The 21039-nt window shown below is 50.5% G+C and overlaps 1 protein-coding gene across 7 annotated transcripts in view; it reads left to right on the forward strand.

Annotated features, from left to right (window-relative positions):
- The window catches only part of ZHX2 (zinc fingers and homeoboxes 2), a 161942-nt gene that overhangs the window by 134084 nt on the left and 6819 nt on the right, over nt 1-21039 (forward strand). For 5 of the 7 annotated variants that reach the window (XM_042924130.1, XM_042924127.1, XM_042924131.1 and 2 more), the window contains one exon: nt 11795-14539. In XM_042924130.1, the coding sequence (XP_042780064.1) occupies nt 12020-14536 (2517 nt within the window). In that variant the 5' untranslated portion in view covers nt 11795-12019 and the 3' untranslated portion in view covers nt 14537-14539. Of the gene's footprint in view, nt 1-3133; nt 3294-11794; nt 14540-21039 lie in introns of those variants that run through there. The other 2 variants (XM_042924129.1, XM_042924133.1) reach the window with 2 other exon arrangements.

Below are 21039 nucleotides of genomic sequence, written 5' to 3' on the forward strand. Positions count from 1 at the left end.
GGGCGAACGGTACGGGATTGGAAAAGGTGAGCAACAGTCATCCCAAACTTCGAGAGCTTTGATGGTTGCACAGTCTCAATAACACGGATTGCAAGCTCAGCGCTCACACCATGTCGGAGGCCCAGAGCCAAACCTAGAGGCCAGGGCGTTCCCTGGATGCTCTTGGCAACCCTTTGACGTGGGTACCGTTTTCATGCCCGAATTACAGACAGAAAGGCCGAGGCTTCAGAAGCCTGACATAAGTTGTCCAGGCTCACACGGAGACAAGTGACCGGAGCAGTCTCTCCTTCACTGGGGGCCTGAGCGCCCCACCTCCACCATAGAAAGCGAGAGTTGGTGCGATAATGTGTAGACCGGGGCAGAATTGAGCGGCTTTGGGAAATTGGGTGTTGCTTTTTACTGTTGTTTTGCTTTGTTTATTTTTTTAGGGAAATGGCAAATGGAGGTGTTCCCGGAGGGAAGGGGATCCAGGGAAAGGAGGGGAGTTGAGAGCACCGATGAGTGCTGGGCTAGAGTCCCTGAGGAGCATCGGGGCCCGCAGGCCAGGTGGAGGGGTTAGCCTGGTAACGGGGAGACCCACTACCGCCTCTGAGCTGGAGAGAAAGAGGCGAGTGTGGAGATGGGGAAGAAGGTGACCTTTGTCTCGTGACCTTGATCTTCTCAACAAGATGGAAGGCAAAATCTTTAAAATAGACAGGCAAAGTTAGGAAGATTAAAAATATTGGCACAGTTGCCATAGAAATTTCTATGGGCACGAACAAAACATGAGAAAGAAAATCTCGGAGCAGCAAGACTCAGATGAGCTGGGTCACCTTCCCTGGGGGTTGGCAGCTGAGAAGGGGGACTTGGGGAATGAGGTCAGGTGACCCGAGGGCAGACTGAGCAGGGTGTGTGTGCAGGATGAATGGCACAGCTTACCCTCACTTCACTGCTAATACCAGCTCACTAAAGTCACCTGTTTGGGGAACCAGGCCAGCGGTAAAGGTTCTCATTCAGCCCGATCCTGCCACTGGAGAATCCCACCCCCCATTTTCTAAATGTGGAAACTGAGGCTGGCCCTTGAAAATGAGTCTGTTGCATTTGGAGCAGTCCAGGCTGCACGTGGGTTTGGGGTGTGTGAGGTGGGCATTCGGGCTGTGGCCCGACAAGGAGGGACTTCTCCATCAGTAAGCGGCAGAGCCGGGATTCAAACCCGGGGAGAGCTAGCTCCAGCCTGGGTCCGTCTCCACCAGCCAGGTGGGCACTAACGGTGAGGACCGATGGGGGGAAAGACAGCCATGAGGCTAAGGTCTCACCTGGCAAAGGAGCTGTGGAATTCGTTGTTTCTGAGTCAATGAGTTAATTCTGGGGTCTGGGCTCACATGGGCCCAGAACGGGTCTTCCGTCCCAGGCATCGCTGGCCTTCTTTGCCTGAGTCCTTACTGCCTTGTCTCAGGTCGCCACTTTTCCTCACGGCTAGCAAGACACAAGCCTCCTCTCGGAGCCCTGTGTTGCCTAAGTGCACGATGGCACTGATGGGGGTGGGCCACGTGCCCCGGCCACAGACTTCATTTCATCATTTCATCCCCCTGAAACGTTTTTGGCTACAGGAGGCCATGCAGGCTTTTTCCTAGCTCAGAAGAGAGCATCTCCGAGTAACAAGTGGAAAAAGACATTACAATTCAATTAAAATCGTACTCCTTCGAACACTCCCAGAGGGAGAAAGCCACTCAGAATTTGTGAGAAATCTAATTTATAGACTCAGTGTCAGGAAATGGAATTGTTCACGATTAACAACTGTGTGTTCCGGGGACCAAGCAGTGGGTGTAGGGCCAGGATTGTCTGGGCTCTACCCGCTTCAGCAAGCCATTTAACCTCTCTGAGCCTCCGTTTCCTCATCTGTGAAAGGGAGATCATAGCCGTGTGCCGGTGTTGTAGGGATAATACAGATTATGCCTCTAAACAGTATCTGCTCACATCATCCTGCCCATGCTTAACCAGATCAGCAAACGCCTTTTCTTTAAAAAAAAAAAAAAAAATTGTCTGGCTGAGCAACGGAGCCATAAAAACACGAGAAGTAGCATCATTTTTTTTTTTTAATGTTTATTTGTTTTTGAAAGAGAGAGAGACAGAGCATGAGAGCAGGGGAGGGGCAGAGAGGGAGAGAGAGACACAGAATCTGAAGCAGCTCCAGGCTCCGAGCTGTCGGCACAGAGCCCGACGTGGGGCTCAAACCCACAGACCGTGAGATCATGACCTGAGCTGAAGTCGGTCACGTAACCGACTGAGCCACCCGGGCGCCCCAAGAAATAGCGTCTTAAAGTTCACCTCCCCCAGCCACCAGTTGCGCTGCTCTGGACCTGTGGTGTCTACAGGTGTCCTATACTGCGTTAGCAGGCATCCAGCATGCTGTGTTCCCTTCTCCTCCTACGGTTCTTCCCCCACGTCTGCATTGTCCTCCAAACTGTCATCGCCCTTGGGGACATGCCGTTCCTCTCTAGTCCAGCACAGAATGCAGCAAGAAACCTCTCCAGTCTTCATGGCACAGAACTGGCCTCCCCCTAGCCACTTCTGCAGCAGGAGAAGCCGAGTGACGCGTTCCTGCCGAGGCCACCAAACCTGGCTGCCCGTCAGTCACCGTGGCTGCTTGTTAAAAGTAAAGACTCCTGGGCCTGCTTTCGGTTGTCGGGTTTTAAAGTCTGCACGGGGCCGCAGGAAGGGTATTTTCTACAAAGCACCCCAGGGGGTACCTGACGGTTTGGGAGCCACATCGTAGGCTTTCCCCCGCATTAGATTTCAGTAGGCTAGGGAGAAATCCGTAAAACTCCAGGAATTAACTCAGGGTCTCCTGAGTGACGTTTCAAAAGTGATTCCCATTTAACAGATGAGAAAGATGGAGGCAAATAGAAGCAGACGAGCGAGCTGGGCAGCCAGGAGTGCAGAGCAAAACCCGAGACCCCTGCGTCCAATTCCTTCCTCCACTCCACCCGCCAGCCGCCACTGCCACAACGCGCCTACCCTTCAGGATTCCTTCTCCCTGGGCAGCGGAGGGGTGGGGGGATGTTGTGACTTGAGAACATAAAGGAACAATCACACGTGTGCGCACACGCACACGAGGTCTACCCTTATGAGCTGAGGTGATATCTGTTAACAGCTCTGTCAGAAGACCTGGCAGAGCTAAAAGCATCTTTTTTGGCTTTGATGTCTTGACAGGATGCTTCCTTTGAAAGCCCAGAGACAGCCCTGTTATTTCCTCTGACAGCCCCAGTGAAAAGCCCCGAAATGAGAAGTGGCATCCTCGCCAAAGCCCGAAGGTTCGATTCCTTAGGAGCGGCCCATGTGCTCCCTGCGTAGGCGCGACGCAAAGCCTGCCTGGGAGGCCCGAGGGGCCCGGGCTCCTTGACTTGCTCTGACCTCTGACCCTCCTTGGGCTGGAGACCACCCCCCACCCAGCCACAGGCTCTGACTCTCCCCTCCCCCACGTGCCTTCCTCCGGAATGACAGCCTGGACATTTCTCTCATCTGACAGCCAGGCTATGTGTCAGCCGCCTTGCAAAGCGATTCCAGGGGCTGGTCTTCTGGTTTGACCCGTTTTTGGTTCCCCTGAGGGCCACAGGCCACTTGTAGGGAGAGGTCGGGAAATGCTACCACCCCATCTCTGGAAAGGAGAGGGGGAGAGAGGGTGGCAGTGGGGACTTGCTTCCTTGGGGAGGCTCCACGTGTGGCCCACCTATGCGCTCTCCTCCCCTGGGGCCCGGTTAGAAATGCAGAACCTCACTTCCACCCCAGACTTTCCAAATCCGAATTCTGTATTTTAGCAAGGTCCCCATAAAGCTTGCAGCCCAGCTCTGCTGCTCCGGGCTGTGTGACCTCGGCCAAGCTCCTTAACCTCTCTGAGCTTCGGTGTCTGCAGAGGGTTTTTGACAAGTGAGCCACTGAACACCTGGAATGTGCAAGGACTGCGGTGAATGCCAGCTGCCGTTGCTGTTGGGAAGACGATTAAGGGAGAATCAGTTTTACCACATTTAAACCCGAATCATCCAGCTATCCTTGGGGGGGCGAGTGCAAACTGAATGGGAGAAGGTTCAAGATGAAAAGGGAAGGGCCCTCAACATCTGCTTAGAGAACAAATGTAAGGATAGAGGGAGGCGTGTCTCTGGCAGCCCGGGCCCTCACTGTTTAATTTGGGGGTAGTCAAGACTATTGTTCATCTGCTTGGCTTGGGGGTTCTTACCTTCATTGACGTGCCTTCTCGTCCTGCCATCCCTACCCCACCACCCCACGAACTGCTCTCTAAGACCCTGCTGCTTCCATGATTCGCCAGTGGAATGAAATTGCAGCTCCTTAGTGTGACATTCAAGGCCCTCCACAGTCTCTGCCTAACCTGACTTGCCAGCCTCTTCCCAGCTTCCGCCCTCTTGCCCTGCCCTTTGACCTCAGTCCTGTCCATTCCTCAGATATTTCCTTGCTCCTGCTCTCTCCTCTGCCTGGGAGCACGTTCCTCTGATTGGAGTCACCCTTCCCTTTCTCTGTCCTCCAGGATCCTACCCCACCCTTGGAACTCTGCTTAACCAGGGGAGGCTGTGTCATGTGCCAGGAGCACGTGTTCAAATCCCAGCCCTACCGTGAACTCACCGTGCGACCTTGGGCAAGGCACTTAGCCTCCCTGGCCTGGGTTTTTCTTCCATAAATTGAGGTTCATTACAACAGCCCTGCAGAGTTATTGTGGGGCCTCATCCACATAGTAAGGAAAATTTCAGTTAATCAAAGTCATGGTCATTTTATTTCTTTAAAAAAAATTTTTTTTATCTTTATTTCTGAGACAGAGAGAGACAGAGCATGAGTGGAGGAGGGGCAGAGAGAGAGGGAGACCCAGAATCCAAAGCAGGCTCCAGGCTCCGAGCTGTCAGCACAGAGCCCAATGCGGGGCTTGAACTCACAGACTGTGAGATCATGACCTGAGCTGAAGTCAGTCGCTCAACCGACTGAGCCACCCAGGCACCCCTTGGTCATTTTATTTCTAAAACGATTCCCTCCTCTGTGAAGCCATTAGCCATCCTCCTACCCTGTCTTAAGGAATTAAGCACAGCCTGCTCTGTGTTTCATAAACTCTTTCTCCTTCCTGTCTGTGCAACGTCCCGATGCTCCCCTGGCTTCTCGTGGAGGGAGGCCCTGACCTCCCCGTTTAAAGTCACAGGTCACCGCACTCCCCACCCCAGCCTCATCACTGCTTGACTTTTTCCCCATAGAGCTCATCACCTGTTGGGCTTCTGCTTATGTCAGCTTGTGAACACGAGTCCCACCAGAGCAGAGATTCCTGTGTATTTACTCGTGTGTCCTGGGGACCCAGAACCACATCTGCACTCATAGTGCTCGGTATCTGTCGTCTACACGAATAAATCACTTTTGCACCATGGAGGGTATTTGGTGGGCACTCCCCTGCCTGCCTGTTACAGGCTGAAATGGGTCTCCCCTGCCACCTGCCAAATTCACGAGTTACAGTCCTACCCCTGAGAATGTGGGGTATTTCAGAAAGGGTTTTTAAAGAAGTGATTAGGGTTAAAGGAAGCCCTTGGGGTGAGCCCCAGTCCAGTGTGACAGGTGTCCTTCTGAGAAGAGGCGACCAGGCAGTAGACACAAGGAAGGACGTGCTGAGGACAGGGCAAGTAGGTGGCCGTCTGCAAGCCGAGGAGAGAGGCTTCCAGAGAAACCAACCCTGCAGACACCTTGGTCATGGACTCCCAACTGCCAGAACTGTGAGAAAAACACCCCTGTTGGTTAAGCCTCCCCGTCTGGGGTGCTCCAGCCCTGGCTCAGTAATAACGCCGGCTGTGCGCTCCCTGAGGACAAGGGCACGGTTTCCTCCTCTTTGTGGGCCGCGTTTCCACAGCCAAACTCAGCACACAGGGGTCTAATCGAACTGCGTTCCACGCACAGCACAGAGGGGCTGATGGAGAAGTAGAGGCGCCAAGCGGGGAAGGGGGAAGAGAGCCCAGGGGACGCCCGGAAGGGAGTTGTTCGTGATGGTCTGTAGAGACTGGCCGTTTTCATCCCATGTTACTTATTCCAAGATTTTGTCCTTTCTCATTCATCATTGGATTTCTTTGTGGTGAGTGATGGATGTCGTGGTGGATAAAAGGAAAACCGAGTGTCAGAAACACGCAAAGGAGGCAAGGGTCTGTGTCGGTGCCTTGGCTCCCTTTCCGTGCACCATGTGCTTGTCGCGCTCTGTCCTAGTTGTCCTGTGAGGCCTGGGATGCCTGGAATGTCACAGACGAAGGAGATTTCTTTCCTCTCCTCTCCTTCCGGGCGCCAGGATCTTAAGCACAAATGTGCTCAGTCCTAACCGGCTCTGGCCACCCGCCCCAAGGCAGGATCGTGTCTCAGGCCCCACTGCTGGGCATCCAGGGGAGAACTCGCTGCCGCCCAGAGGTCGAATGTTCTCAGGCGGGCACAGAATGCGCCTGGGAAGCCGGCCGGGGTGAGACCGGCTGCACAGGGCTGGCAGGTGTGATGCTCACCTCCCCTCCCCCAGCACGGAAGCGATGTGCTGGACTTTTAACGTGCATTTTGACATCTTTATTTTTGCCAGTTCTGGCAGGTGTCCGTCCGAGCCTGAAGACGGCTGGCAGTACTGTAGCCTTCGTGCAGGTGAGGCCCAGGCCTCGTGGGCGCTGGTCCCGATCCCGCTGGCGGCTCACAGACTTTCAAAAAGGCAGACCACGTGCTTCTGCTGTGCAGACACTCACCCCCTTCTGGTGCCGGGGTGATTCTTCCCAGGGCCGTGGTTCTTGTGACTCCATCACGGGGACCCCCCCCCCCACCACCGAGAGATGAGTTCTTCAAAGGCTCCGTGTTTTCTGCGCCCTGCCCCCACGTCTGTCTTCTCTTCCTTCATCTTTCCTTCTTTTTGATCTGCTGTGGTTTGGACTCCTGGTCGCCAAATGAGTTTTAGAAGATGCTGTTTATTCTGAACCACGGTTTTTGGAACACTGAGAAGTTTTAGGATGTTTTTACCACAGTTTGGTTCACTTCTGGGCCCCATTTGTCAACAGATTTAAGTCATTCTACGTATGGGGAGTTTCTCTAAGAAGAATCTCTTCCCCCTCCCTCCCCTGCACCCATTCCTGCACCGATTTCTTTGTTTTGCAGGCGAAAAGTTTCCTTTTGCTCCCTTGCTTAAAAATTCTATTTCAGGGGTGCCTGCATGGCTCAGTCAGTTAAGCATCTGACTTCGGCTCAGGTCATGGTCTTGTGGTTTGTGGGTTCGAGCCCCGCTCCGGGCTCTCTGCTGTCAGCACAGAGCCTGCTGCAGATCCTCTTTCCCCTTATCTCTCTGCCCCTCTGCTGCTCATTCTCTCTCTTTCCCTCTCTCTCAAATAAATAAACATTTAAAAAATTTCTAAAAATTATATTTCAGCTTCCCCAGTCTCTTGGCTAGTGTGTGCAAATGTAGCCACCAGCTGTCACGACAGGGACACCCTCTGTGGCACTTTAGGACCTCCTCCCCCCTCACAGAGCCCCTCTGCTCATGCCCCCAGCGCACACCCACGCATACACTCACGCACGTGCACGCACACACAAGGGTGCCTACACGTGCACGCACAGCAGGACATTTTGCCGCGCCTCCTCTCTCCGTATCAGCCACAGGCCCCACGAGGCAGCCATCCTGAGTTAACTTAATTATTCAGCCAACATGCATAGGAAGCTTACTACGGGCCAGGTATGGTTCTAGGTTCTGAGGAAACCACAGTGAAAAGTTTCTGCCTCTATGGAATCTATGTTCTAGAATAGCACTGTCCAGTAGAAGGTCCCTCAGCGATAGAAAAGTTCTGCGCTGCTTCATACAAAAGCCACCAGCCACGTGTGGCTACTGAGCACTTGAAATGCGGCCAGTGTAACTTGAGGATCTGATTTTTTTTTCATTTTCTTTTATTTTAATTAAGAAAGAGCCGCATTTAAATTCGAAGAGCCACATTTGCCTAGTGGCTGGCATATTGAAAGTCCTAGAGGAAGAAAAAAGTAGATAAATGCTCTCTCCTCCCTCCTTCAATCACAAAATGTCTAAGTAAATTTTAAATATTGAAAAGTGCTATGAAGAAAGCAAAGCCAAGCAGAGTAAGGAAACAGAGTAATGAGGGAGGCACTGATTTACTTGGGGTGGTGGTCAGGAAATGTCTCTCTGTGGGAGGATGCCTTTTATTTTTGTTTTAATGTTTATTTCTGAGTGAGAGAGTGAGAGTGAGGGGAGAGGGGCGGGGGGGGGGGGGGGGAGAGAGAATCCCAAGCAGGCCCTACACTGTCAGCACAGAGCCCAATGCAGAGCTTGAACTCACGAACTGTGAGATCACGGCCTGAGCTGAAACCAGGAGTCGGCCACTTAACCAACTGAGCCACCCAGATGCCCTGAGGATGACTTTTAAATGGGGACGTGAGCACTGAGGAGCTCGGGGGTGGGAGGTTAGGGCAGAGGTCCTGAGATGGAAGGGACACCCCTGCTCCAGCAGCCGGAATGTGACGCGCAAGGGGGAGCAGGAAGTATGGGCCAGAACGTGCCGGGGTTGCAGGCTGTTATAAGGGCTTGGAGAAAGGGCTTTGTGCAGAAAGGTGACATGAACTGATTCTTATCTTAAAATATGCCACTGCTCCAGAGACCCTTGAGAGGCTGCCACAGACTTCCAGGTGGGAGAGGACAGTAGCTTAGACAAGGCAGGGGCGGGGGGATGTGGAAGTGGTGCGAAGGGTCAGATACTAGATTTATTCTGAAGACAGAGTCAACAGCGTTGCTGACGGATTAGTTGGGGTGAGCCCAAGAGAGTTTGGGCCGGAATGACCAATGGTGGAGCCACTGACAGAGATGAGAAGCTCTGGAGGGGGTAACGTTATGGCCGAGGGGGAAACCAAGAGTCTCAGCAGCAGGGACATGGAGGCTGAAGATGTCAGTTTGGGTGTGGTCAGCAAAAAGACAGGGTCCCCTCTGCTCTGCTGTGCCCGTGTCCTCTCCTCACCAGTGCCCGGAGGGACACTCACCCACTGCTGATGACGTTGTCCAGCGTGGGAATGCCAGGGCTCCTCGTTAGAATAACTGGCTTCTGGCTTCACAGGGGGAAATGCCCCTCCCCAAGTCCTGCTCAGCTTTGTCACCTGAGCCCCTAAGCAGATGTGCGTGGGCACAGTCCCGCAGGGTTGCTCGTAAAAATAAGCCTCCACTTCCACCCTTGAGCACTCTCTTCAGTGGAACTCAACCCCAAGGCAACGGGAGGGACAGGAGGTAACAGCCATCTTTTCCCTTTCCCTTCTCCCCAGGTGTCAGCTCTACTCCTTTCAAAACACATCTCCCTTCTCCTTTAAGCACAAAATGAAAGATGCCCTCTACACCAGCCCGTGCATTTACACACTGGACGCTGCCACTTCCCCGACTTTGCTACTCCTGATAAGCAAATTGTTCCTGTACTCCCAAAATTAATATTTGTTTAATGCAATTCCAATCGAAATTCTAACAGGATTTTATTTTGCAGATGATTCTGATTTATGGGAATTGATTTATATGAAGAAATGACCAAACTAACCCAGAAATGTTTTGCCAAAGAAGAGTGATAAGGAGGAGCTCACTCTACCAGACATTAAAACATACTCTAATCTACAAAAAAAAAAAAAAAAAAAAAAAATTAAGTCGTGTGTCAATAGCTAGATAAGAGGCACAGAATAAATGACCCAGAAACGCCCTAGTATATGTAAAAATGTAATGTATGACAGAGATGATTTCACAAATTAGTGAGAACACAATACATGCTATGAGATAATTGGTAACTCTCAAAAAAAATGGTTAGAATTGTACCTTACAGCTTAACCCAAGATCAGTTGAATTCCAAATGCGTTAAATGTAACAAATAAAGCTAAAACACTCTGAGACAACATAGAATGATATGTCTCAGCTATCAAGGCAGGGAATCACTTTTTTTTTTTAATGTACAAGTGATTTTTATTTATTTTCTGTTGAAGTGTAATTGACATATAAGATCCTGTTAGTTTCAGGTGTGCATCAGAGGGATTCCGTGTTTTTATACATCATGAAATGATCCCCACAATCAGATAGTTACCATCTGTCACCATACAAAGTTAATACAATATTATTGAGTATATTCCCTATGCTGTACATTACATCCCAGGCCCTTTTTTATTTATTTTTTTTTTACAACTGGAAGTTTGTACCTCTTAATCACCCTTCGCCTACTTCATCTGCCCCTCAAACCCTCCCCTCTCTGGCAACCAGCAGTTTGTTTCTTGTAACTGGGAACCACTTTCTATATATAAAATCACAGCGAAAGGAGCCACAAAAGAAAAAGGTTGGTAAATTTGCTGCCTAAAACGTAAAACTTTTGCATGTAAAAACACGAAAAATGCCATATACGAACGAACACGAATGAACATAAAAGGTAAATGCTCAACTAGAATCATTTTGCAACAAATACAATAAAGTACTGATACTCTTAATATAGAGGCTTGTAAATCAATAGTAAAACCACTGAGCATCACAAGAGAAAAATAGCATGAATAAACAATTCAAAAGGAAAGAACACACAGGGCAAGTAAATCTATGAAAGCAGTTCAACCTGATTAGCAATGAAGGAAAGCACAAAAGTATATTAAGATCGTCTAACCCTGGGGCACCTGGATGGCTTAGTCAGTTAAGCATCTGACTTCGGCTCAGGTCATGATCTCACGGTTCATGGGTTCGGGCCTCCCACCGGGCTCTGTGCTGACAGCTCAGAGCCTGGAGCCTGCTTCGGATTCTGTCTCCATCTCTCCCTGCCCCTCCCCGGCTTACAGTCCTTCTCTCAGTCTGTCTCAAAAATAAATAAACGTTAAAAAATTTATTTAAAAAAAGATGGTTTAACCCTATCTAATCAGCAAGGCGTTTTCATGGTAATATTCCATGTAGGTCGAGTGGTAAGTTGGGCATTCCCGTTCATTGCCAGGGGAAGGGCCAGCTGATGGAAAAGTTGGCCAAATGAGTGAAGAGAACTTAAAATGCACATATCCTTTAACCCAGTGCTTCTGTGTCTAAGCATTCATCCTAAGGACTTACCGGAAATAAGGACTCACGGTGTTGCCTGCAATTTTGTGGAGAAGAGCCAAAAATTGAAGAAAAAAAAAATGTCCAACAAAAGCTGAATGACTAAATGTATCACATGTGTATATCCCCCCAAGGTGGTATCATGCAGCCATTTTTAAGTCCTTATTTTGCTCATTATTTATAGAAAGGGAACATTTCAAGTGAAATAAAGGAACTACAGTATTCAGGGTGATTTTTTTCTCCTTTATACTTGAAAGCATTTTCTGGATTTTCTATACTGGTGACTTTACTTCTGTGATAAGAAACAAGAGTTGATATCCATTTTCTAATACCCATATAAACACCATTTGGTGGCCCCAGGTAAGCATCTTGCTTCTGATGTACCATCAATTAAGGCAGCTTGAGAGCCCAGCGACATCTCGACATCTCATCTCCGCCACCCCACCCACCACTTCAGAGCTTAGAGCCTTCATTGCATTTCTGTATCTGTTTGCCTCTAAACATGAACGAATGACCTGCACCCTCCTTTGCTTGCGTTGGGCCGGTTCCCACTGCCCTTCCCAAAGAAAGGAAGAAAAGAATGTGATCTTTTATTTTCATGTGCACCCTCTCTCACTGTCTGTGCGTACCTAGGTGTCTGCTTTATTGTGGGTGCCAGTTGGGGTGGGTTAGAAAGAAATGCTAGTTTCTTCTGCCTTGTGGAAAAACACTGACCCTATCTTTGTTCTTGTCCCACAGATATGATGCTGCCTCTTGTGTTTAGCCATTGGAGCAGTTACAGTTTTTTGTGCTGAGATCATTCTGAACACTCAAACACTAGACTTCAGCATTCAAGGGAAGCCAAAGCCATTGGAGGGGGAATAAAGCCCAAAGCCTTTTATCTGATTTGCTCCAAAAATTTCACTGCCCCTTCCCTACCCGCCCCCCTCCCCAAATTTAAGCTGTTGCACACAGACAGACGGCATGGCGAGCAAGCGAAAATCCACAACCCCGTGCATGGTTCGGACATCACAAGTAGTAGAACAAGATGTGCCCGAGGAAGGAGACAGGGCCAAAGAGAAAGGAAACAGCACGACACAGCCTGAAACAACCAAGGACAGTTGGACAGTAGAACCCGAGAACTCTTCCAAAGAAAATGAAGTGGTAGAGGTGAAATCTACAGGGGAAAACCAATGCAAAAAACTCCAAGGTGGTTATGAATGCAAATACTGCCCCTACTCCACGCAAAACCTGAACGAGTTCACGGAGCACGTTGACACGCAGCACCCCAACGTGATTCTCAACCCCTTATACGTGTGTGCCGAATGTAACTTCACAACCAAAAAGTACGACTCCCTGTCCGACCACAACTCCAAGTTCCATCCCGGGGAGACCAACTTCAAGCTGAAGTTAATCAAGCGCAATAATCAAACCGTCTTAGAGCAGTCCATCGAAGCCACCAACCACGTCGTGTCCATCACCACCAGCGGCCCCGGAAGCGGCGACGGTGACCCCGGAATCTCGGTGAGTAAAACCCCCATCATGAAGCCAGGGAAACCGAAAGCCGATGCCAAGAAGGTGCCCAAGAAGCCGGAGGAGGCCACGCCCGAGAACCACGTGGAAGGGACGGCCCGCCTGGTGACAGACGCGGCCGAGATCCTCTCGAGACTCGGCGGCGTGGAGCTCCTGCAGGACACATTAGGGCACGTCACGCCTTCTGTCCAGCTCCCACCAAATATCAACCTTGTCCCGAAGGTCCCCGTCCCGCTGAATACTACCAAATACAACGCTGCCCTGGACACGAATGCCACCATGATCAACTCCTTCAACAAGTTCCCTTACCCAACCCAGGCCGAGTTGTCCTGGCTGACGGCTGCTTCCAAACACCCAGAAGAGCACATCAGAATCTGGTTTGCCACACAGCGCTTAAAGCATGGCATCAGCTGGTCCCCAGAGGAGGTGGAGGAGGCCCGGAAAAAGATGTTTAATGGCACCATCCAGTCAGTACCCCCCACGATCACCGTGCTGCCGGCCCAGCTGGCGCCCACAAAGATGTCACAGCCCATCCTCCAGACAGCTCTGCCGTGCCAGATTCTCGGCCAGACCAGCCTGGTGCTGACTCAGGTGACCAGCGGATCGACAACGGTCTCCTGCTCCCCCATCACGCTTGCCGTGGCCGGAGTGACCAACCATGGCCAAAAAAGGCCTTTAGTGACTCCCCAGGCCGCCCCCGAGCCCAAGCGTCCACACATCGCTCAGGTGCCAGAGCCCCCGCCCAAGGTGGCCAACCCTGTGCTGACGCCAGCCAGTGACCGCAAGAAGACGAAGGAGCAGATTGCGCATCTCAAGGCAAGCTTTCTCCAGAGCCAGTTTCCTGACGATGCTGAGGTCTATCGGCTCATCGAGGTGACCGGCCTTGCCAGGAGTGAGATCAAGAAGTGGTTCAGCGATCACCGGTATCGGTGTCAAAGAGGCATCGTCCACATCACCAGCGAATCCCTTGCCAAAGACCAGTTGGCCATCGCGGCCTCCCGACACGGCCGCGCGTACCACGCGTACCCGGACTTTGCCCCGCAGAAATTCAAAGAAAAAACACAGGGTCAGATTAAAACCCTGGAGGACAGCTTTTTGAAAAGCTCTTTCCCGACCCAAGCAGAACTGGACAGACTAAGGGTGGAAACCAAGCTGAGCAGGAGAGAGATCGAATCCTGGTTCTCAGAGAGACGGAAGCTTCGGGACAGCATGGAACAAGCGGTCTTGGATTCCATGGGGACTGGCAAAAAAGGCCAAGATGTGGTGGCCCCCAATGGTGCTCTGTCTCGACTTGACCAGCTCTCCGGTGCCCAGTTAGCCAGTTCTCTGCCCAGCCCTTCACCAGCAATTACGAAAAATCAAGAACAGGTACATCTCCTGCGGAGCACGTTTGCAAGAACCCAGTGGCCTACTCCCCAGGAGTATGACCAGTTAGCAGCCAAGACGGGCCTGGTCCGAACTGAAATTGTGCGCTGGTTCAAAGAGAACAGGTGCTTACTAAAAACCGGAACCTTAAAGTGGATGGAGCAGTACCAGCACCAGCAGATAGCGGGAGATCACGGTTACGACGCCCCACCAAGGAAAGCAGTGAAAGCCGTCATCGCTGAGAGCCCAAAGAATGGAAGTGACGTGGGTCAGCAACATTACAAGGACCCCAAAAAGCTCTGTGAAGAGGACTTGGAGAAGCTGGTACCCAGGGTGAAAGTGAGCAACGAGCAAGCCAAGGATGGTGTGCTGGCCAAGCCTTCTGAAGCCACCTCGGACAGATCGGAGGGCAGCAGCCGGGACGGCCAGGGCAGTGACGAGAATGAGGAGTCGGGCGTTGTGGATTGGGTGGAGGTCACGGTCGGAGAGGAGGACGCCGTCTCAGACAGGTCGGATAGCTGGAGTCAGACGGCAGCCGAAGGCACCGCAGAACAGGCCGGCTCGGACTCCGACAGCATCCCTGCCGAGGCTGGCCAGGCCTAACAGGTAACCCCCTCCCTGCTCCCCGCAGGAAAGAAGGCGAGGATGCTGGCTTGCTTTCTCCGTATTGCCAGAGTCCATATAGGTTGTAGGGTACGGAGATGTTGACACAGATGATGAGTTCTTTTTAAAAGTTCTTGTTTGAAAAAGGAAGGAAACCAGGGATGCTGGCAGGCCAGGTCAGAGGACCTGGAGGGGGTCCCGCAGGACCAGTCAGAACGGTCCTTGGCTTCATGCAGGATGGAAAGCAGGTGTGAGCCAGCAGGAGGTGAGAGCAGAGTTTACTGAAGGGAGAGAGAGAGAGATTGAGAGCAGATACGGACGGAGCGTCTGGGAGACTTAAGAAGGAAAGGAGCAGGAGTCTCATCTTTGCTTGGGGTCTGGAGATTTTATTGACCATTGCGGTCTGGAGCACATGTCCTCTCAGGCATCCAGGAACTCAGGGTCCAGGTGTCCATCATAAGTCACTCGTTCCCTGGAATCAGGGAATTTTGACGACGAGATGTCTAGAGTCAGTGGTCTGCAATAGGCAGGCGTGTGCCACATGATGGCCTCGCCTGGTCCTTCCTGAGATGTTATCTACTGTGCTAGAAGGCCCCAGAGAAATCATGAACTCCTGGTCCCTTGTAAGGAGGACATACGTTAAGGCATGTGCGGGGCGGGGGGTGCAAGTCCTAGCGAGAGAGAATAGAAGCAGGAAAGGGAGCAAAAAGCAGATTCTTATGGAGCCCTTCGGTTTCCTGGTCTCACTAGCGGCTGGTGGATTTTGTGTCCTCGTTTGCAAGGCCCTGCCCGTGAGTGACAGCGCTGTGGCATATCTTGGACGCACCCTCTGGGGCCTCTCCGTTCCTCAGTCTACAAGCAGTTATAGGGACACAGCCTCTGCCTGCTTTCTGTTTGCTGCTGTAAGAAACGGACCTGAAAAGGATGTGTCTTTTCCTTTTTCTTTCTGTGTTGTTTTGTTTTGTTTTGTTTTCATTTTCTTTCCTTTCTTGGATTTTTAAGGGTAGTTAGCCAAGTTTACTGGCCAGAGATTTGGGGTTGTTTCTTTCAACCTGACAGGTTTTGCTCTTTGCCTAGTCATGGCTGAAGGAAGGCGAGTTTCTCACTATATAACACAGCTCATAATTGTGCTGAGTGGGTCCCCAGAACCCCTTCAAATCTGGAAGAGACTGGTGTAAATTAGGCCTGTGGAGCCACAAAAGCCTGGGAAGGGAGGTTGCCATGGTTACTAATGGCCGTGTCATCCACATGATGGGACATGCACCCAGGCCCTGGTGTTTGTGCTTTCACGAGAGGTCTGTGCAAATCAAGGCCTCAAAACACAGCAGCTTGCATGGTGGTAGGTTTAGAATAGAGGGGGCAGCGGGGAGAGGGGTGCAGGAGGCAGAGAGCCGACCTTGGCCAAAGCCGACACATTCCACGGGCAGCTCGGAACCAGGAGGGAGAGGTGTGATTTACGCTCTGCCCAGATTGGCTTCTCCAGAGGTCACTTAAAAGGCAACAGAAGCCCCCCCTCTCCCCCCCCACATCATGTCATCTTTAAAAATAATGAAACAAAGGTAAGAACCTCCAGAATGATTGATAAGGTCCCGAAGGGAGCCCTGGAAATTACCATGCTTCTTTATTAACGACTTCGGGCAACTTTGGCTGGTCATGCCCCTCATCAATTCATTTATTTCATAGTAAGAAATAGCAGTAAAGAAATAAATGAAAAAATAAAGTCTTCTTAGAAACCGTATTTTAGCTGGTTCCATCAGTTAGTGAAAGAGCAGTTGAAGGAACAGCCAATCAAAGATGCCATCAAGGCTTCTTCCCGCCGCCCCCCCCCCCCACCGACTTTTCAAGAGGGAATCGTAATGGGGTACAGGTGAGGAGGCAGTCCAGAGGGGAGGGACTAGTGGCAGGAGGGGGCTAAAGTCCAATAGTACCAACTGCCCTCCACCATCTGGCTACCTTGGTTCCTCCCTCTGGCTATTCTCGTACCTTCCTTTGAGACCTAGCTTGCCCTGTCTTCTATCATTGACCTTTTCCAGTGCATGACATAAATTTACACGATTGCTTTTTCCTCCTGCCACGGAGTAGACAATAGGGTTCAGTTCAATCCAGCAAATACATTCTGCACACCTACCATGTGCCAGTCTCTGTGCTAAGTGACAGAGATAACGGGATGAAGAAAGCAGATAAGAGTCCTTTCACGTGGTGCTCAGTCAGGCCAAGGAGAGAGGAAATTGCTCTTTCCTTTACTAGCCGGGGTGATCCATGGTGTGATAGGGACACGCCCAGCTGTGCACTAGAGCAGACAGGAGGGGCATCCAGAGGTCAGGGCAGGCTTCCCGGAGGAAGGGATATCTGTCTCAGAGACTAGCTGAAGGGAAGGAACTGGCCGGTGCACTGACAAGGAAGAGTGGCTCATGTGGAAAGGGACGGACAAGGAAAGTTCCAGAGATGAGAAAAGGAATGGTACAGTTGAGGAACCAAGAGAGTTCGGGCACAGCCAGAAAGCCGAGTTCGGGGTTCAGGAGTCGATGAGAAAAGGCAACTCAAAGAAATGACTGTGGTTTTCCACAGCAAGCAAAAGCTATTCTGAACCAGCTGTGTTGGCCGAGTTTGAGTAGAATTGTGAGTGTCCCGTGTCCCAGAGTGAGCTGGGATGGCACTTCCAGGTCCCCATGGCTGAGTGGGGTTTGTCTAGGGGTAGCAGCTCCCCAGGGGCCCTGAGGCCACCTGTCCCCATCCCTTCTCCCCCAAGCTGTACCAGCACCGACAGGGGAACATGCCCAGCTCTTCTGCCTACCATCGGGCCTGTGCCCCACGAGAGGCCCAAGAGAAACATAAAGGGGGAAGCAATGCTAAAACGATAAGGAGCAGCTTTGGAGGGAAGGGAGGAAGGATGGAAGGGTGGGTGCAGGGCCTCCTGAGCACCAGAGGCTGAGCTAAGTGCTCTGGCCCCAGATGGTCTTCCTTGGTGCTCCTAGTGACTCCGAGAGGTAAGCTACTGTATATTTTCATAGGCCCAGAAACTGAGGCTCAGAAACCAAGGAGCGTACCCTCCTTCTCCCAACCAGCACCTTGGCTCCCCTCCACAGCCCCGCCTCCTACTGCTGTCTCTGCCTCTCTGTTTCTGACAGAAACTCCCTGTCGCTGGATGACCCCCAGGGTGGGGTTGGGAGGTGGGTGTTTAGATTTGACAGTTGATATTAGATAATTCAGAGATGAAGGAACTGGCTGTTTTCTACCTCCCACCCACACACACACACACAAACCCAGAAATACCGTGGAACCCCCTTTTATGTTTATGGCGAATGCCCTCAAGTGTGAGCTGAAAAATGTTCCCAAACAAGATGCTATGGTCTACTTCACACCGGGTAGCACCCAGTGTCCCTACTGGCTTCCTGATGTTTCCGAGGTGCTACCGCATTGAGAAAAGGGCTGCGGGTCTGGCCCGGTGGTGGCATCCCGGACAGAGGCACCCGCTTAAGGGGACCTTTCAACTTAGAGGGAAGAAATCCCTCCAAATTACTTCACAGCTTTTATGAACCGAACACATGGGTCTCTTGAAATTCATAAATATTCAGTGATGCCTTTATTTAAACACATATTTATTTAGGAAACTGCAGTTGGGTTCAGTTGTTACACATACGATAATCCTGAAAATAATGCACAGTTGCAGCTTCGTAAAAGGTGTTATGGATGTACGTATGAGAAAGAGAAAGAGAGAGAGAATGAACTTGGGTGAGCAGCTGAGAGCAAACTCCAGGGTGGGGTTTCCTCCTCTGCTGTGGTTCAGCATCCCCTCTGCCGAAGCTTCACAAGCTCACGACAGCGTTGACTCGGGCCAGTTTCACTCAGCCTTGAGGGCAGACAGAAAGGGACTCCTTACCTTTGAATTGTGTTGTGATGATTCATCCTCCGCGGCCAAACAGTTATGGAGCTATCCATTGAGAGACCTGTCGTGGTAAGAGGCTGAACAGTAAATTCCTCCTTTCCTAAAAATGAGTCAGAATACTTGAGCCAAACATTGCCAGACATATGCCTCAATGTTTGGCCAGATGGAATATCCCAGTACTCCTACTACTAAGAATTTCTATATACCGGTATATGCCATGTACTTGGCATTCTTCTTAGCACATCCATTAAACCATTTAAACCTCACTTCATCCCCGTGACACAGGTATGGCCTTCTTCCTGTTGTGCAAAGGGCAAAACCGAGGCTCGGAGAGACGCGTGGGTTCCTCAGCTAGCAGCTGGTGGCACCCGGAGGCCACCTCTCATCTGTGAGGCACCAGTGCCTGACCCAACCACGGTTGGTACCACTGCCACGGGTCAGGGCAGACCGGCAGGACTTGACTCTTTCTTAATACTATAGTCAAACACGAATACACAGTGACTCGTGCACTAACTTGGCTACCTCCCAATTCCTGACAGTTTCCAACTCATGATTAGGGATGGCTTTGGACAAGAGATACATTTCGTGAAAAATATTTTCCAGGGTTCAGCTTGCTTAAAAAATTCAAGGCTACCAACTGGTGCATCCTGGCTACACTTTAGGATCCAGGATATGCGTGCCCCACAGTCTGTTCAGATTAGCTGTCTAAATACAGATATTTGAATGAGTGGATGGATGGATGGATGCATGCATGGATGAAACTGTAATTATCTGTTTCTCTGTCTCTCCCCACCAGACCCTTGAATGTAGGGACCATATCCTATTAATCTCTGAGTCCCTAGTGCTTAATTTGGAGGGGGTGCTTAATAGCAATGTATTGAACCAACCTGAGAATTAACAAACATAGTTGACTTTCAGTTGTCTGGAATCTGGTATTTCAGTCCTTTGCTCCTCGTCCTCCTCCTCCTCCCCCTCCCCTACCACCCCCTCCCCACTCCCTCTTCCTTTCACTTCCTGTCCTCCTTCCCTTTTCCCTCCTCCTCATTTTCCATCACTCATTAGCCTTATTAGCTGACAGCTGACAGAGGAGAGAAGTTGGGGACAGTTTGCTTTCCATACATGTGAGCAGCTCCAGGAAAAGGTCTGCTGGAGAATCTCACTGGTTATTTACTGGGTGATGCTTCTCAGGGACTGCCCATTAGCCTCGCAGCCCTGGCACCTAATGGAGAGTTAACTGTTACCACTTCCATTTACCTAATTCTGGAGCTTCTCACGCTAGGAATTCTCACTGTGCTTTGGGCAGCTTGTAGCAATTTAGGAATCATGAAGTCTAAGTTCCCTCATTTGTCAGAGGAAGGATGTGGGCCCCAAGGAGAGGAAGTAACTGGTCCAGAGACATCCATAATAAGTGATTCGACCCATTTATGCATCAGGTTATTTGTGGGATGCCTCTGGCATGCCACACTCCTGGTGTGTTCAAACTCTGAACATCTGTGGTACCCAGCATGTTCCTGCCCTCATGGAGCCCACAGTCTAGTGAGGGATGAAATTTTAACCAAACAAAAAGGAGAGATTGCCATGCTAACGGGTTTTTTGAAGGAAAGGTACACAGTCTGTGGGAATATACGATAGGGGAATTTGACTTGATTTGAGTGGTTGGGGGAGGCTTCTCTGAAGAGATAATAAATGAGTTAAAATCCAAAAAGTCAAGTATGAGTTGGCTGAGCAAAGAGGGGGAAGTAGCCTTCCATGCTGAAGATACAGCATACTCAAAGGTCCTGAGGCCAGGGGGAACTTCACATCGGGGGACCTAAAAGGTGGCCATTGTGGCTGTGATTTGCCTAGTTCACACTTCACAGAAGTTCATGGGTTAAAAACCAGAGTGGTATGTGACCTACGAATAATCCAAATTTCCCTTGAAACTCCTCTACCTCACCAGTAAAGAAGACTGTATATGATTCAGTGTGTATGATCCTGTAGAGAAAGTTTAGATGCTCTGAGATACTCAAGGAAGGAGTAAAAGGAAGTCATGTTGCAGATATCTGGGCATTCAGACCTTCCTGCCATAGTGGTAAATGGAGGATGGATGCTGGAAAATTCTAGAGCATCCACATGGCCATATGTTTTACTTTATTCTCTATTATTAGTAGGTCTCTATAACTTTAATACTTAACGATATTAGTCAACTAAGGCTGCCAGAACACTACAGATTGAGTGGCTTAAACAACATTTATGTTCTTGCAGTTCTGGAGACTGAAAGTTCAAGATCAAGTTTCCAAGCAGAGTTGGTTACTGGTGTGGCCTCTTTTCTTGACTTGCACGCAGCCACTTCTCTCTGTGTCCTGTCCTTTCCTAGTCTTTCCTCTGTGCCTGTGCCCTCCTAATGTCTCTTCCTCTTCTTATAAGGACACTAGAGCCCCACCTCATGACCCTCATTTAGCCATAATTACCTCTTTAGAGGCCCATCTCCAAATACAGTCAGATTGGGGTTAAGGCTTCAACATATGAATGGTGGGGTAGGGGACATAGTTCAGCCCATAGCACTAATAAAATTGTCTGTTGTTGTTAGGATTAAATGAAATAATACAAGTGAAATCCCCTAAACAGGGGCCCAGCA

This window comes from Panthera leo, chromosome F2 (assembly GCF_018350215.1).
Source record: "Panthera leo isolate Ple1 chromosome F2, P.leo_Ple1_pat1.1, whole genome shotgun sequence".
Taxonomy (NCBI): domain Eukaryota; kingdom Metazoa; phylum Chordata; class Mammalia; order Carnivora; family Felidae; genus Panthera; species Panthera leo.